General features: G+C 41.2%; 1 protein-coding gene across 1 annotated transcript; it reads right to left on the bottom strand.

Annotated features, from left to right (window-relative positions):
• Positions 1-1,128: 1,128 nt before the first annotated feature.
• On the bottom strand, positions 1,129-13,696 carry ERMN (ermin). The gene is made up of 3 exons (XM_058192457.1): positions 13,336-13,696; positions 12,716-12,796; positions 1,129-2,702 (listed from the first exon to the last, which is right to left on the bottom strand). The coding sequence occupies exons 1-3, from the start codon at positions 13,568-13,570 to the stop codon at positions 2,236-2,238; spliced, it is 783 nt and encodes a 260-aa protein (XP_058048440.1). The 5' UTR covers positions 13,571-13,696; the 3' UTR covers positions 1,129-2,235.
• Positions 13,697-16,319: the final 2,623 nt, after the last annotated feature.

Here is a 16,319-nt window from a genome sequence, read left to right as displayed (position 1 = left end):
GTGAGGACCTAGTGAAGGCAAATCACACCTTCATCACTTTGAAATTGAATAGCTGCAGCATGGTGTACACAAGGCTGCAAATATGGTAAGAGCTATGGTGGCGCAGTGATTAGAATGCAGTATTTCAGGCTGGCTCTGCCCAGTGCCAGCAGTTCGATTACATTCAGAGACCTAATATCAAAAGTGTTGGAATATTTTGTTTACAATAATACCTAAACATAAGGACTGGTAAAAAGTTACACATTTATAATGAGCAGTGGGTAAATAAGCATGCTGCAAAAGTTGTTTGAAAACAAAATTAAAGACTTGGGGGTTGTCGTTTACTGCAGGCACTGTCTATAGCCATTGCAGCAAACCATAAATAAGAGGGGAGGGGAACTGCACATAAGGGGTCCTTGCTAAGAAATCTTAATTGATTGGCCAATGCCTGGTACTGTCATTAATGATTGGCCTAAACTTTTGAATTAGAAAAGTATAGGAGAGGTAGGGAGGAATGGCAAACTCATCTCTGTAGACTTGCTGATTTTGGTTCTACTTTAATAAACAATTTCCTGATCTGCTCACAAGTGTCTTCCTGCCTTTATTGTAGCTCAGCATGGAAACAAACTTCTTAATTTTGGTCAGATGACTACAGGGTCACTGCAACAGCCATAACTTTGAAGACTGATCATAGTTACCATTTGTTCAGGGTCATAAGCCTGAACTGCCGGATGGGCGGCAAACAAACAAACAAATTTCATAGACAGATGGACAGACAGAGTCACTGAGCAAACGTGTCATTGGTAAGCAAGGATTATCTGAATAACTAATGTTGCCATCTAGTGGTCGTCTGGATTTTTGCACCCTAGATCTGGTAGCCCTAAAATAAGAACAAAGCATCACTTCCACAATTTCATCACACCAATTTATAAAAAGAGTCGCTAAAGTAACATGCCCTGCTAAAAACTTTATAAAACAACCAACAAAGTAACTACACAATACCTTCCCCATTCCTCCCACCATGACTGTGTAAATGTTAAAAAAATCAGTTCGCAGATCACATTAAATCATGGTATTTTAATCCTGGAATACTGAATGAGAGATACATCCATTTTGCTAAATCAAAAACTAACCATATGGTGGCTTATGGTCTGTTAACTCAGCCGATCTGTTGAATACCTTCAGAAGATAAACCTGAAAATTAGCATTCATAATTTCCGTTCATTTCTCAGATGGTTGGAATAGAGACATAACTGTTATACGCATCTACTTGCCTGGTTATCTTAGGAAAGGCATTTTGTGGTCATCTGTATTTTGGGGAAACCATATAAGGTGCCCCAAGTTCTCCAAAGATGATTTCATGGTTGTTTCTCTCCTTGATTAGTTTCCATCCATTGCTTCTTGTCCTGCCCTCAAAACCATTGCACTTGATGATAGGTGTGTATAGGACTGTAGTTGATAGAACCCCAATGAGTCATATTTTCAAAGCATCCTGTTTTCTATACTCTAGCTGTCAAATAAGTGTGAAGTGGATCACTCTCTTAGAAAGATGCTACTGGGCTGAATTAGTCAGTATATGTAATTTATTAAGACTGACATGAAATGCTGATGAGAACTTATGCAAGATAGCGCTATAGAAAAACCGGCAAAAAAACAACAACAACCACCCTTGTTAAAACAGAACAAAGTATCAATGATGTACCAAAAATGGACAGAAACATTTTGTTTGAAATTTATCTTTAAAATCGAATTAGGATAAATTGATCGCACTATCGACTTAAACCCTAAAACTGTCATTTTAAAATAGAAGTAGTTACACTGTTTAAGTCTATAATCAAACAATACATACTGGGCCCCGGTCCAGCTACAATCAGTTGCATCTAAGTCCACTGAAATCAGTAGGCCTGAAATCAGACCACAAGCTTGTTGCCAGATATGTAGGTACGTACTTGCCATCGTAAGTTACATTTCATTGAGTAGGACTTCTTCCAGTTCAGTGTGTATAGGGTTGCAATCATGCATCCTGATCTTATGTATATATTTATTTAGAAGTAAACCTTCATGCGGTCAATGTGGCTAACTCCCAAGTGGCAAGGGAGCCTCTTGTTATACCATTAGTCAGGACTACTACATTTAGTTGGATTGAAGCCACCAAAGACTTTACAATAAGTTGATATTGTAGATGGAGAAACATCTGGAGTGGAGATAGATGGAAGGGAAGAATCCTAGCAAGGCTATTTGATTCTCTGACTCAGTTTATGAATGCATCATGGATTCAAATTCATCGATTCTCTGTTTAGTGTTTCCCTTCCGGATCTTCCGATAAGATATGGTGTTATAACGAGAATAACTGTGCCGAGAGATATCATTTTTTTTCAGGGCCCCTGGTTGGTCATCATATTTCTCAGTCTGAGAGGCACAGCTGGGACTGGTAGGAAGGCCTTGGATATTATTGTTTTCTTGCCCCTTTTTATGAGACGCCGCACTGTTTTCCTGTTGAAATTCGTCATCTTCACCTTCCCAATCTTCTTCTGTTAGGCTCTCATTGTCTTTTAACAGTGTTTCTTCTTTCATTTGCTCACTGGTCTCGTTCAACTGTGTCTTTCCTTGCTCCTCCTTTGTTTCTGTAGGGCTGTTGATGTTTTCGTCCCGAAGCTTGGATGGGGCATTTTTTTCTCCCTGACATTCTGTAGTACTTAAAATAGCAGTTTTCTCCTGGAGCCCTGTAACAAATAACAACACTCACAATATAGCAATAGGCTAACAAGCAGACAGTTTAAGCTTGTCTGTCTCAACCCATAAATTCACTAAGGCTCCCACCTAGTAAGGGACTTCATTTACTCATATTATTAACTTTTGATGTAGCTTTTTTTTAAAAAAAACCTTCAATCCAGGGGTGAAATGCTCTGAAGTCTGCTACCGGTTCGCTTTGCTACTGGCTGGCTGCGTGCGTGCGTGCGTGCGCAGTGCACACCAAACGTGCGTTTTGCATGCATACGCCCAGCATGCACTATCGTGCAGCACTGAAAAAGGAGGATTAAGAAGCCTTTTCTAAGGTAAGTAGAACATTGGGGGGGTGGGAACAGCTGTGCCGCATGATTTAGATTCATTTCCCGCATGATTTAGAGGATTCCCTGCTTTCTAGCGAATATAAATCATGCGGCACAGCTGACCGTTGGAAATACCAGTTCGTCCGAACCGGTAACGTTTATTTTACTACCAGTTCACCTGAACCGGTAGCTTTTATTACTACCAGTTCAGGCGAACCGGTCCGGACTGTAGCATTTCGCCCTTGCTTCAGTTTGGCCTTGACTTCTGGCAACTGCCTAGACAAGTCCATGTGGTTATCTAGGCAGCATTTTTAGAAGGGGTTCTCCCTTGTCTTCTTCCTAGGGCTGAGAAAGAAAGATTAGTCCAAGATCACTCATTTGACTTTTGTGCCTAAGGCTGAACTAGAACATGGTTTCTCCGTTCTTAATCCAGCATCTTAATCACTACACCAAAATTGGCTCTACTGTACTGTACTACTGAATTACTGGACTAGCGTTATGTTACAACCTTTGCAGCATCCCTATGGCCATGTGATCAAAATTCAGATGCCTGGCAACTGGTTTATACTTATGACCGTTGCAGCGTCCCAGGGTCATGTGATCACTTTTGGCAACCTTCTGACAAGCAAAGTCAGTGGGGAAGCCAGGAACGACCTAACAACCATGTTACTAATTTAACAAGTGCATTGATTCACTTAACAACTGTGGCAAGAAAGGTCGCAAAATGGAACAAAACTCACTTAACAAATTCTCACGTAACAGCATAAATTGGGGGCTCAATTGTGGTCATAAATCGAGGCATTAGAGTTCATATCCTACAGCCCATTCAGGGATTCCTTTCCTTCATTATTATTTATTTATTTATTATTAAATTTTTATACCACCCTTCTCCCGAAGGACTCAGGGCGGTGTACAGCCAAAATAAAATACAGAATATTTACAATTAAAAGCATTTAAAATGAACTATTACTAAACGGCCGATAATTTAAAAAATTTAAAAATTTAAAATATTACTAAAACCCCAATTTAAAATCAAACTATTTATGCCAGTCCTGCTTGAATGAATAAATATGTTTTTAGCTCACGACGAAAGATCCGAAGATCAGGCACTTGACGTAAGCCAGGGGGGAGTTCGTTCCAGAGCGTCGGTGCTCCCACAGAGAAGGCCCTACTCCTGGGGGCCGCCAGCCGACATTGTTTGGCGGACGGCACCCTGAGAAGGCCCTCTCTGTGAGAGCGTACGGGTCGATGGGAGGCATAAGGTAACAGCAGGCGGTCTCGTAAGTACCCGGGTCCTAAGCCATGGAGCGCTTTAAAGGTGGTAACCAAGAGCTTGAAGCGCACCCGAAAGACTACAGGAAGCCAGTGCAGACTACGGAGCAGTGGTGTTACGTGGGAGCCACGAGCGGCTCCCATTACCACTCACGCAGCTGCATTCTGGACTAACTGCAGCCTCCGGGTGCACCTCAAGGGCAGCCCCATGTAGAGAGCATTGCAATAATCCAGCCGAGACGTAACCAGAGCGTGAGTGACCGTGCATAAGGCATCCCGGTCAAGGATGGTACCTCTGAATTAGAGACATACTTCTTTCTCATTTGCGTTGCCCTTTGGACATATTGTGACAACCTCTTTTCTGCCTATGCTTTAATGCATTGTGCCTCTGTCTGTCTTAAGCTATCACCAAGGCAGAAGTGTTCTAAATCTTCCTCTTATTATTTTCAAATAGTTCCATTGTAATACATGGTGGATTTGAGTACCTTTCCTCAACCTGATGTCCTCCAAATGTACTGGATTCAACTTCCATTATTTTTAACAAATATAATCAGTATTCATGTCAGTGGAGATGATGAGTACTTAAATCTAATACTTCTGAAGGTTTCCAAGTTGACTCTGGTTAGTCTCAAACCATGTTAGGAACGACAAACTCCATAGTTGTAAACATGGATTTCTAAAATAGCAGCCAATGTCCTGCGCTATGCCTTTGGGTTCATCTGTGTGTATAATCTAGAGCAGGGCTGTCAAACTCCTGGCCCAAGGGCCGGATGCATCACACATTGGTCACACCCACGCCTGGTTTAGCGAAGGGGAAAAAAGTCCCGATACATCATATGATGCCTCCTTGATGATGTGAGTTTGACACCAGTGATGTAGAGATAACTAGCAGACATCATTGCCATCAATCTATTCAGAAATGTTAGTTCTCAAAGACTGAGGAAAGGAACTTTTAACACCAAAGAAATATTAACAAACGTACCTAAAAAACCAAGTGGGCCATAATAAGGACAATGATTTCTCAGAAGCAATTAAGGACATCTACTATGGTATAATTAGGTATCTTATCGGTAACGTAAATTGATCTCATTTTCTCAGCCACCCTGACAAATGTACAAAGCAACATCGAAAATCTTTAACACTGTAGACGTGTGTATGTGTGTATTCAAAAGTAGGCCTCATAATTTGGGGTTGGGGGGTTGATAGCTTGTACATATAATTGATCAGTCAATATAAAATGTTACATAAATATCTATATCTTCTTGTCCTGACAATACAGTAATCCAAGCATAGTTATCTAAGCTTTTTATCTCTACTTTCTCATTATTTTTCGTTTGATTCTTTATAAGTGGAGAGGAAGGGAATCAATAGGAGATTTTTCTCAGGAACCAGAAAAAAGTTTCATGTTTTATTCCCTGATTACCAAACTGAAAAACACTAACATCTAGGTGTGATTCCCACAAAAATATAAGTTTGAAGATAAATAAGTTGAAGCTTTTTCTGGGGGCGTTCACCCAAAGTCACTTCGTAAAAATTCGGTGTATGTATGTCAGCACTGCAGGACAAACAGAAACAGACAGAAACAGGGTCTTCTTGTGCCCCTTTGGGTCACTGGATAAGTATGGTTTCTGACATGCAGTTAAAGTGGCTTTAAATGATTGGAATGATTTGCCAAGCTTAGTCATGTGAAATGTGAATCATGGGCACTAATGCAGTGTGAAGGCTGTGAAATCAAACACTTAGCAAGCCCTGTGCAAGCAAAAGCCTTCACTGAACAAAGTTAATTCAACCTGATTTGCAAAATGGGATTTGCACTAGCCTTGTGCTTTAAAATCCATGGGGAAGAAGTAGCATTAAATGTTTTCATTCAGTAGAAGATATGCCAGGAGTTAGCGTGTATCTGATAATTTTGAAAGACTCTCTGTTTAGAAAGAATTGCAATCACTTTGGGATAAACAGAACAGTGAAGATGCTTAACGCCAGTATCCCGATAGTTTCAGCTTTGTGTTTGATGTGGTAATCCTATTTTCCCTTAATGGAGAGATTATAAAGAGCCTGAAAATAAACCAGGACTACCTCTAGACATTAACAAACAATAGATCAAACATCTTCTCAAAACGTCTTGTGAAGCACAGAACTCCACTGTAGGAAGACTTGTTAATAGTTCCTTTAGGGAGTACAGGCAGTCCTCAACTTATAACCACAACTGAGCCCAACATTTCTGTTGTTAATAAATAAAAAAAAATACTAAAAATAAAAATAAATAAATAAATAAGTGAGACAATTGTTAAGTGAGTTTTGCGCCATTTGACGATCTTTCTTGCCACAGCTGTTAAGTGAATCACTGCATTTGATAAGTTAGTAACCTGATTATTAAATGAATCTGGCTTCCCCATTGACTTCACTTGTCAGAAAGTTGCAGAAGTGATCACATGACCTTCAGACACAGTGATAGTCATAAATAAGAACCAGTTGCTAAGCGTCTGAATTGGAGATGCTGCAAAGGTCATAACTGAAAAACGGTCATAAGTCACTTTTTTTCAGTGCTGTTATAACTTTGAATGATCACTAAAAAAACTGTTGTAAATTGAGGACTACCTGTACTTGATCGGGACTGGGGCCACGCAAGTCTTAGAATTATATTCTAAACAAACGATTATGTGATTATTATTATTGTTTGCTTTAGAAAGGTCTTATATTGCACATGTCTTCAAATAAGCAATGAAACTATGGCCTCTTTAGCCATAATCTGCCTATGTTTTCAAAAGAGGCAAAGTTTTGCCATCTCTCAGACGAGGAGATATTTTCTTACTCCTTAAGTCACCTTAGGAAAGGCATTGCTGAAATTCAGTTGCGGTAATTGCATTTAACTGTAGTAAAGTTGTAACAAGCAGTCACTTTTAAAGCTAAAGTAAAAGCTAAAGTCCCTTTTGTACATGCTCCCATATACCACAAGAAGCAGTGGCTCAGCTTATAATGAGCGGGCTATGGCAGTTTTGGGTTGGATCACAATAATGTGGAGCCACTATGAGCATGGATTCCAGAGGGCTCCCTGGTTTTTTAGAGGAATTCCTCCTGACAAAACAGCATAGCAGATGCCTACAGCACTGTTGGAGGAAGACAAAAAAAATGAACTCAACTGAGCCCAAGTAAGAGCCTTCCTTAGGCATTATGTCATGATGATAAGGGTGGGGAAATGTAATTATTGTGATGGATGGAAGGAATAATCTTGAGGAACAGAAGGAAGAGTTACTAACAAGACAACAGTTAGATAAAGAAAACCTGAATCTGGGCCAGAATGTAATCTGAGGAAACATCTCAGAAAGGACCGTCCCTAGTTCTCATGAAAATAAAGGAAAAGAGGAAGAAAGTACCTTTAGGTATGCAAGATTCTATAATCTTATAATTAAAATAGTATTAACCTGCATGACTTTAGTTTCCAAACTGTCTACCTCAATGGCTGACAGTTAATTTTCCATCCTCTTCATTCATCTACAGAGAGCTGGTCAGTGATCCTGTTTAGATTAATCTCTTCTGAGTAAAGAGGAATTTAAGGAATATATGCAGGGAATTATTCTATGTTCCTGTCAGATGAAGTTGCTTGGAGTCATTTGGAGTTGAACTACGATTGTACAGGTCCTATTGAGATGCCTCAGAGCTGGTCTTTACAGATTATCTGGGGAAAATGTGAACCTCTTAGAATTAATGAAATGGACAGGGGCCTCAAAGCTTTGTGTTCAGACATTTTAGATACGAATTCATATCCTTCTTGGTTGGTGAAGGCCTCCCAGGAGGTGTGATATGGCTGGTCTATGGAGTGGTTAATGCTTTTCTGTAGAGGGGTTGGTAATGCCTGATTTGAATGAGGAGGAAGTTTTGCCCAAAAAGCCACTGCTTGGCCCAGCAGAACTGGACAATTTTTGTCCAGTCTCCAATCTTTTTCTTTCACAGAAAGTTGTGAAGGTAGTCGGCCTGCAGTTCTCAAAGGATTCCAAACAATTTTCAATCAAGTTTCAGACCTAGTTATAGCACTGAGGTAACATTGATTGCACTTGTTTATGCCCTTTGGCACAAAATAGATGCAGTGAATCCATTCTGGCACTCTTTTTTTTTTTTATTTACATTTATATCCCGCCCTTCTCCGAAGACTCCGAAGACTCAGGGCGGCTTACAGTGTAACACTGACCTTTCAGTGGTTTTTGATATCATTATTCATGGTATTCTTCTGGAGCAGCTCAGGGGGTTGCGATTGGAAGGCATGGTGCTATTATCCTCCTTCCTCTGGGCTTGGTTCCAGTCAGTATTAGTCAGTGGGACACGATCAATTTCAAGGCCCCTGCTTTGTGGGATTCCTCCAGGTTCTGCTACAAAGGGCAGCAATTAATTTTCCCAAGGGGCCACATAAGAAACTAGGCCTGTTATGGAGGCCCACCATCACTAATGCCCTACTCCCTGCTGCTGATGCCATGACCCTAACAATGACATCATCCCACCTCCCACCACCAATGATGCTCCATCCCGCCACTGATAGTAGGCTTGACTGAAACAGCCTATAAGCCGGATGTGACTCATGGGCTGTTAAATACCCAAGTCTGGTCTACTACATCTCCACTTCTTTTTAATTCCTATAGGAATGGAGATTCTGTGGGAGATCATCCATTGACACTGGCCAAGTTATAATATGCTGATGATACCCTTATGTTTCTGCTCTTGGTCAACCAAATGAACACTGTCAAGGTTCTATCCGAGTATCTGGAAGATGTGGGGATCTAGATGGAGAAGAACAAGCTCCAGCTTAATCCTAGTAGGATTAGGTAACTGTGGGTTTTGAAAGAGGCGGTGGTGAGACCCCTCCTCAAGAAGCTTTCCCTGGACCCAGCTGTTTTAGGAAATTATTGTCCGGTCTCCAACCTTCGCTTTGTGGCGAAGGTTGTAGAGAGTGTGGTGGCACATCAATTACTCCAATACCTGGAGGAAACTGTCTATCTAGACCCGTTCCAGTCCGGCTTTCGGTCCGGATACAGTACGGAGACGGCTTTGGTCGCGTTGGTAGATGATCTCTGGAGGGCCAGGGATAGGGGTCACTCCTCCACCCTGGTCCCATTAGACCTCTCAGCGGCTTTTGATACCATCAACCATGGTATCTTGCTGCACCGGCTGGAGAGTTTGGGAGTGGGAGGCACCGTTTATCAGTGGTTCTCCTCCTATCTCTCTGACCGGTTGCAGACGGTGTTGGCAGGGGGGCAGAGATCGACCCCTCACTTGTGGGGTGCCGCAGGGGTCGATTATCTCGCCTCTCCTGTTCAACATCTACATGAAGCCGCTGGGCGAGATCATCAGTGGTTTTGGGGTGAGGTACCAACTGTACGCTGATGATACGCAGCTGTACTTTTCCATCCCAGGCCACCCCAACGAAGCCGTCGAAGTACTGTCCCGGTGTCTGGAAGCCGTACGGGTCTGGATGGGGAGAAACAGGCTCAAGCTCAATCCCTCCAAGATGGAGTGGCTGTGGATGCCGGCACCCCGGTACAGTCAGCTGCAGCTGCGGCTGACTGTTGGGGGCGAGTCATTGGCCCCGGTGGAAAGGGTGCGCAACTTGGCCGTTCTCCTGGATGGTCGGTTGTCTTTTGAAGATCATGTGACGACTGTCTCCAGGAGAGCTTTTCATCAGGTTCGCCTGATCCGCCAGTTGCGCCCCTTCCTCGACCGGGATGCCCTATGCACGGTCACTCATGCTCTGGTTACCTCTCGCTTGGAGTACTGCAATGCTCTCTACATGGGGCTTCCTTTGAAGAGCACCCGGAGGCTCCAGCTGGTTCAGAATGCAGCTATGCGGGTGATAGAGGGAGCCGCTCGCGGCTCCCATGTAACACCACTCCTGCGCAGGCTGCACTGGCTACCTGTGGTCTTTTGGGTGCACTTCAAGGTGCTAGTTAACTACCTTTAAAGCGCTCCATGGCTTAGGGCCGGGTTATCTACAGGACCGCCTACTGCTACCGATTGCTTCCCATCGACCCGTGCGCTCTCACAGAGAGGGACTCCTCAGGGTGCCGTCTGCCAAGCAATGTCAGCTGGTGACCCCCAGGGGAAGGGCCTTCTCTGTGGGGGCCCCCACCCTCTGGCATGAATTTCCCGCAGGATTCCGCCAACTTCCTGACCTTCGAACCTTTCGCCGCGAGCTGAAGACCTATTTGTTCACTCGCGCAGGACTGGCATAGGATTTTAGATTTTTTATGGTTTTTAATTTTTAAATGGTTTTTATGATTTTAAATTTATTTTAATTTAGGCCAAATTGAATAAGTTTTTTAATTAGTATTTTATATTGTATTTATATTATTGTCTATTTTATCTGGCTGTGAACCGCCCTGAGTCCTTCGGGAGAAGGGGGGTATAAAAATCAAATAAATAAATAAATAAATAAATAAATAAATAAATAAATAAATAAATAAATAAATAAATAAATTTTTTTATCTTTATCTCTGAAGGAGTGCCATAATGCTCCTCCAAACAGAGTTGATGAACAATTTGGGGGTCTTTCTGAGCACACAGCTTCTAGTTTAGAAGTTTATAATGATGCCTCTTGTGTGCAGTTGTTCCTATTGCCAGACAAAGAGGCCCAACTCATGATAAATCATGCTTTAGTCATCTCTCAGCTGGATTATTGCAATGTGCTTTATGTGTGACTGGCCTTGAAGAACATTCAGAAGCTGCAGCTGGTTCAGAATATGTGCAGTCTTGGGCAGTTATCTTTGTGAGCTGCGCTAGCTCCCAGTGGGCTTTCAGGCACAATTCAAAATGCTGGTTGTCCCCTATAAAGCCCTACATGGGACCATTTGTCTCTGACCATTATGCTTTGCCCACCAGAATCTGCAGGGCTGGCATTCTTTAGGTCCCTTCTATTGTTATGCCTTCTCAGTTGTGGTGCCTGCCTCATGGAACAATGACCTTCCTTGCCTCCAAGAGATATGATAGCCTTAACCCTTAAGCAAGTTTTACTTTTTCTGATCCTTGGATAATGGGTGGTAATTGGTTTCTTGATTAGAACATCATTGACTATATGTCGAGGTAACAATTCTAATAGAACAAATCTAGGGATGTCACAAGTACAGTGAGAATTATTTTTTCCTCTTTGTTCATCCATGTGTTTAATACACATTGTTATTTGTTTATTTCCTACCAGATATCAACAGGAAACATGGCAGCGATATGCAAAACAAAACATCTGCTTCTATATGATTATCTTGTAATGCCATCTATTTCTGGTAAGGAACATGTGTCTTTCAGGTATTTTAGACAATTGTTTTTAAAAATCTCATGTCTCACTTCTCGTGAAAGTACTGTATACCCACTTGCTCAAAAGGAAGCCAAAGGTAAACTGGGCAGAAAAGAGAATTTTGGGGTCCTGGAGAAAGTGTTCTTTTATGAATGACCATGGCAGCCATTTTGTGAATAAGCAAGCCATTTTCCTTAACATCCATTTTGTGAGAGTACCTATAATGTGGTTTAAAAATTACAAATGGGCATCAGTCCAAAAAAATTGCCAGACTTAAATGTGGACTACACATACTATTTCTTGCCATTGCTGCCTTATAGTGAGTCAAATCAAAAATTGTGTCATAGGCTAGCTAGAATTTTCCAGCCAACATGTATTGGTTCATTTGGGACTGGATAGAAGTTGATAAAATAAATGAAGCCCTCCTGTTTCCTCTTCTTCAGTGTATTCAGTTCTGTGTAAATGAACCAAATTTTACATTCCTTAAATTCAGGAAAGCAATGGGCATGTGCTTCCATAAGCAAGAGGTCAATCATCCAGTGTTTAACTATTTCTTCTCCAACAGTCTCCTCATAAGCATTTTCCCATCCCATAGCCGGCTTTATCCCCACAATAAAGATTCTCACAGGGGCTGGAGAAATATTCCCTTCCAAGGTTAAGCATGGCTTTTTCAAATCATTTTAACCAAAACTGCAACCAAAGGCAAGGGTTAACCATTCCCATGACTCTTTTGATTCTGCCACTCTCTCACACATCTATGGCATCTATTTCCACTAAGGCCAGGTCTAGCCTCCAACCGAGGAGGGGGAAAAAATGTAGACTACTAATCTATTCCTGTAAGAAGCCTTTCTCAACCTGGATCCATTCAAATGTGTTGAATTACTAACCCCATCTCCTCAGCCCAGCTTGGCCATTGCAAAGAACCCTTGAAATAATATTGGCTTGAGAGATGCTGTTAGATAGCAAAATTAGGCTATAGTGAAGTCCTCATATTTTGATGCATAGCTATAACTAATTTAAATTTGAAGCAAGGTAAACACATTAAGTAACCTATTAAAATAAACTTGAACCCACTGTCTATAACTCAATTCACAATATCCATGATGTTTCTTTACTTCCAAAAACTAAGTGCATTTCTCACCATCTCTGGATTCTTCTTCACAGACTCTTGATTCCTGGCAAATGAGATAATTTTTTTCTTCACTTTTTCCTTCTGGCTTTCCTTGAAAAGATAATGAAGTATAAATGTGATATTTCCCTAAAAACAAAGCTTAATGATTATAACTTGCAGTTATTAATCCCTTCACTGTACAATTCAGCTGGGACTCTGAATTTGCAATTAAAGTGGATATTTTTTTTTAAAGACTGAGGACTTATAAGTAAAGTCAATTAAAATTATCAGCCCGAGGCAAAATTCAGCCAAAATATAACTCTTTTAAATCAGGCTACTTTCAACAAGGACATGTAGTACACATGATTACATTTCTTCAATTTGAAATAAGTAAGAATTAAAAGTAGTTAGTTTTATCTAGACCTTATCTGAAATAAGGAATATTTGTTTGTTTACATTCATTTTAAAAGCTCAGATTTTTTTTGGGGGGGATGTCCTTTGTAACCTTGGGTTACTATTTTTTATTCTTTAAAAAATGTAACATTCTTTAAAAATAATGCCGCTGAAATATGATGCATTAAAAAAAATGCAAATTCATTATTTTTTTTCTAAAGCTACTGGAAAGAACAATTTTGCCAATGTCATTTTACCTTGAAGTTCTTTTGTAGCATCCGAAATTTGGTGTGCTGAATTCTCTGCCAAATGTTTGGCACCTTCTTGATTTTCTTCTATAAAAGGAGAGCCGGGATTAATCTCTGTAATTTCATATGGACGTATCTCAGAAGAATTAGCTAGTTGATCAATAATATCAATGACCTGGAGCTGAGGTTTTTCAGAAGACATGTTCCGATTAATACTGGTCGGAGCTTGGATATCTTCTGTCATGATTAAAGTAACGTCCAGTTGCTTCCTTGCAGATTTGTATCCAGTAACAATAAAAAAAATCCTATAAATATTGCACTATTCAGACCAATTGTTCTGTGTAGGTTTGTGTGTGTGTTGAATAAAGAATTGTTGAAGAATCAACAAGCTTCCCTTCCCTTCAAGTTGTTGTAACCAAAATAGAGAATAGATTTGTCTTGGGTTTGTCCGAGCTCTCCTCACAAAAAAGCTAGCCAATCGGTAGCTCTCCTGTCACTTAGCCTTTCTGTTGCATAATGAATGCACTATTTTCAATTTACATAAACAAACAATCTACAAGCAACAAAGCTTTTTGTGCTGGTATGCAAAGCTGAGCTTTCCGCATATCAGCCCCACTGAAATAAGCAGAGATTTTTGTCTATCTACCATAAAGCTTCTTTGTCCACTCGCTTTGAAACAAGAGTGTGATTGTCCCAACCTTTTAATCTACAACAAGTGACCACCTTAAGGCACAGTACTGCAGTATAAACAGATTAACATTCCCCAATAGGTTCTGGTTAAACCTTGATATCCTTCCTGGATCAGACAAAGAATTCATTTGACATTTGTGAAAGAATAAAAGTGGCCACTGGGTAACCTTGCATGTGATTGCATCACTTTTTTCAGGACGTGTTAATCCAGGTACAGCATACTCTTCTCTCATGCCCCCTCCCCCATTTTCAACCTGGCACTAAAAAAATTAAAATAAAGTCTTACATATGATAGTAATGCTTTTTAAAAATGAATGTATTGAAAAAAGTAGCTGCAAAGTAAAGTTCTGTTGTTGATGATGTAAAGGAGACATTTTTAGGATTGTTGAGTCAAGACAGCAAAAGGGAGATTACCATTTAGCGACACAACTGTCAAGCAGGTCTTGAAGACCTGTCTTCAACTCTATTTCTCTATGCTGTTAAATGTTTCAGTGACTTGCCTGAACATTTCTTAAATGTTTCAGTGACTTCAGAGGTGGGTTTCAGCAGGTTCTGACCAGTTCTGGAGAACCAGTAGCGGAAATTTTGAGTAGTTTGGAGAACCAGTAGTAAAAATTCTGACTGGTCCCGCCCCCATCTATTCTCTGCCTCACGAATCCCAGCTGATTGGGAGGAAATGGGGATTTTGCAGTAACCTTCCCCTGGAGTTGGTTGGGAATGGAGATTTTACAGTATCCTTCCCCTGCCACGCCCACCAAGCCACGCCCACCAAGCCACACCCACAGAACCAGTAGTAAAAAAAATTTGGAACCCACCACTGAGTGACTTGTCTGAACATTGCAGGTCAAGGAGGCCACTACAGTGTCTTTCCTCCATCCCAGGACCCAGTGGATAATATAAGAGATTGATTTACAGCATTGCTGCACCACAAAATCTCAAATCAGTCTTTTAACATGCTACCCTTCTCCATCCAGATTCTATTTGGCATACATATCTTATACAACAACCCATAACATTTGGCACAGTGGTGAAATTCAATTTTTTTTTACTACCAGTTCTGTGAGCATGGCTTGGTAGGCTTGGTGTGGCTTGGTGGGCGTGGCTTGGTGAGCACAGCAGGGGAAGGATACTGCAAAATCTCCATTTTGACCCCACTCCGGGGGAAGGATACTGCAAAATCCCCATTTCCTCCCCATTCCAGGGGAAGGATACTGCAAAATCCCCATTCCTTCCCCATTCTGGGGCCAGACAGAGGTGGTATTCGCCGGTTCTCCGAACTACTCAAATTTTCCGCTACCGGTTCTCCAGAACCTGTCAGAACCTGCTGGATTTCACCCCTGATTTGGCAGCTGTATGGATGTGGTGGTTCTCCAGATAAGTTCCAGTAATGTGCCGTAAAACTCTCTTCTGGTGGATGTTATTATGTATCTCCAAGGCATTACAATTGCATGCCTTGCTTGTCCTGCCCAGATGAGAAGAGGCCCACTACCCATCTGTCAAGGATGTGAGCATCCATCATCATCATCTTGCTCCAGCCGAGAAGAAGAACAGCCTCCACCTATCTTTTTTTTTCTTTTTTGCTTCCCATCAAAAGAAATTCCCATTCTGCCATGAAGTTCATGAGTGACAGAATAAACAGGAAGTACATATTTTATAAAATTCAGCCAAGGGAAACATTGATCTACTTCTGTAGAAAAACAATTTAATCTGAATTATATTCCCATTTTTCTCCATTTTTTTTCCTTCCACAGTCAAACTGCTAGGCTCAGTTCCAATATTGAGAAGTGGAAGAAAAGCCCAGAAGCTTTAAGTCAGAGGTGTCAAACTCACAGCGCCATGTTGTCGTCACATTATGTATCGCAACTTTTCCCCCTTCACTAAAACGGGTGGGCACAGCCAGCATCTGGGCCACGGGCCACAAGTTTGATACCCCTGCTTTAAGTGGTCACTGAGATTCTGCTAGTAGCCGAATATCTGATCTCTGATGGTCAGTCATCACTGAGAAACAAAGTGGAGGTGGTTAATGAATGCCATAGCTCTGTGTGCAAATAAATTGTGTCATTAAGCGATAGACCTTGCACATGATAACATTCATGAAGGAGATCTCTTTCCCTGTTGTAGGCAGGGAAATGGCATTGCCTGAAAGTCCCCTCCCCAAGCACTTATCTTCTCGTTACGAACCCATGCTCAGATTGCAATCCGTGACAAGGTTTTCATGTTGTGTTTATTGGCCAAGACTTCCTAAGTAAAATCACAATTGGGATTCACACATAGTGAGCCATGATTTTTTTTTTTGTTATTTA

Source organism: Ahaetulla prasina, chromosome 1 (genome assembly GCF_028640845.1).
Source record: "Ahaetulla prasina isolate Xishuangbanna chromosome 1, ASM2864084v1, whole genome shotgun sequence".
NCBI lineage: Eukaryota > Metazoa > Chordata > Lepidosauria > Squamata > Colubridae > Ahaetulla > Ahaetulla prasina.
Note: the sequence above shows the minus strand (reverse complement) of the source record. Positions and strands in the feature narration are given on the sequence as shown.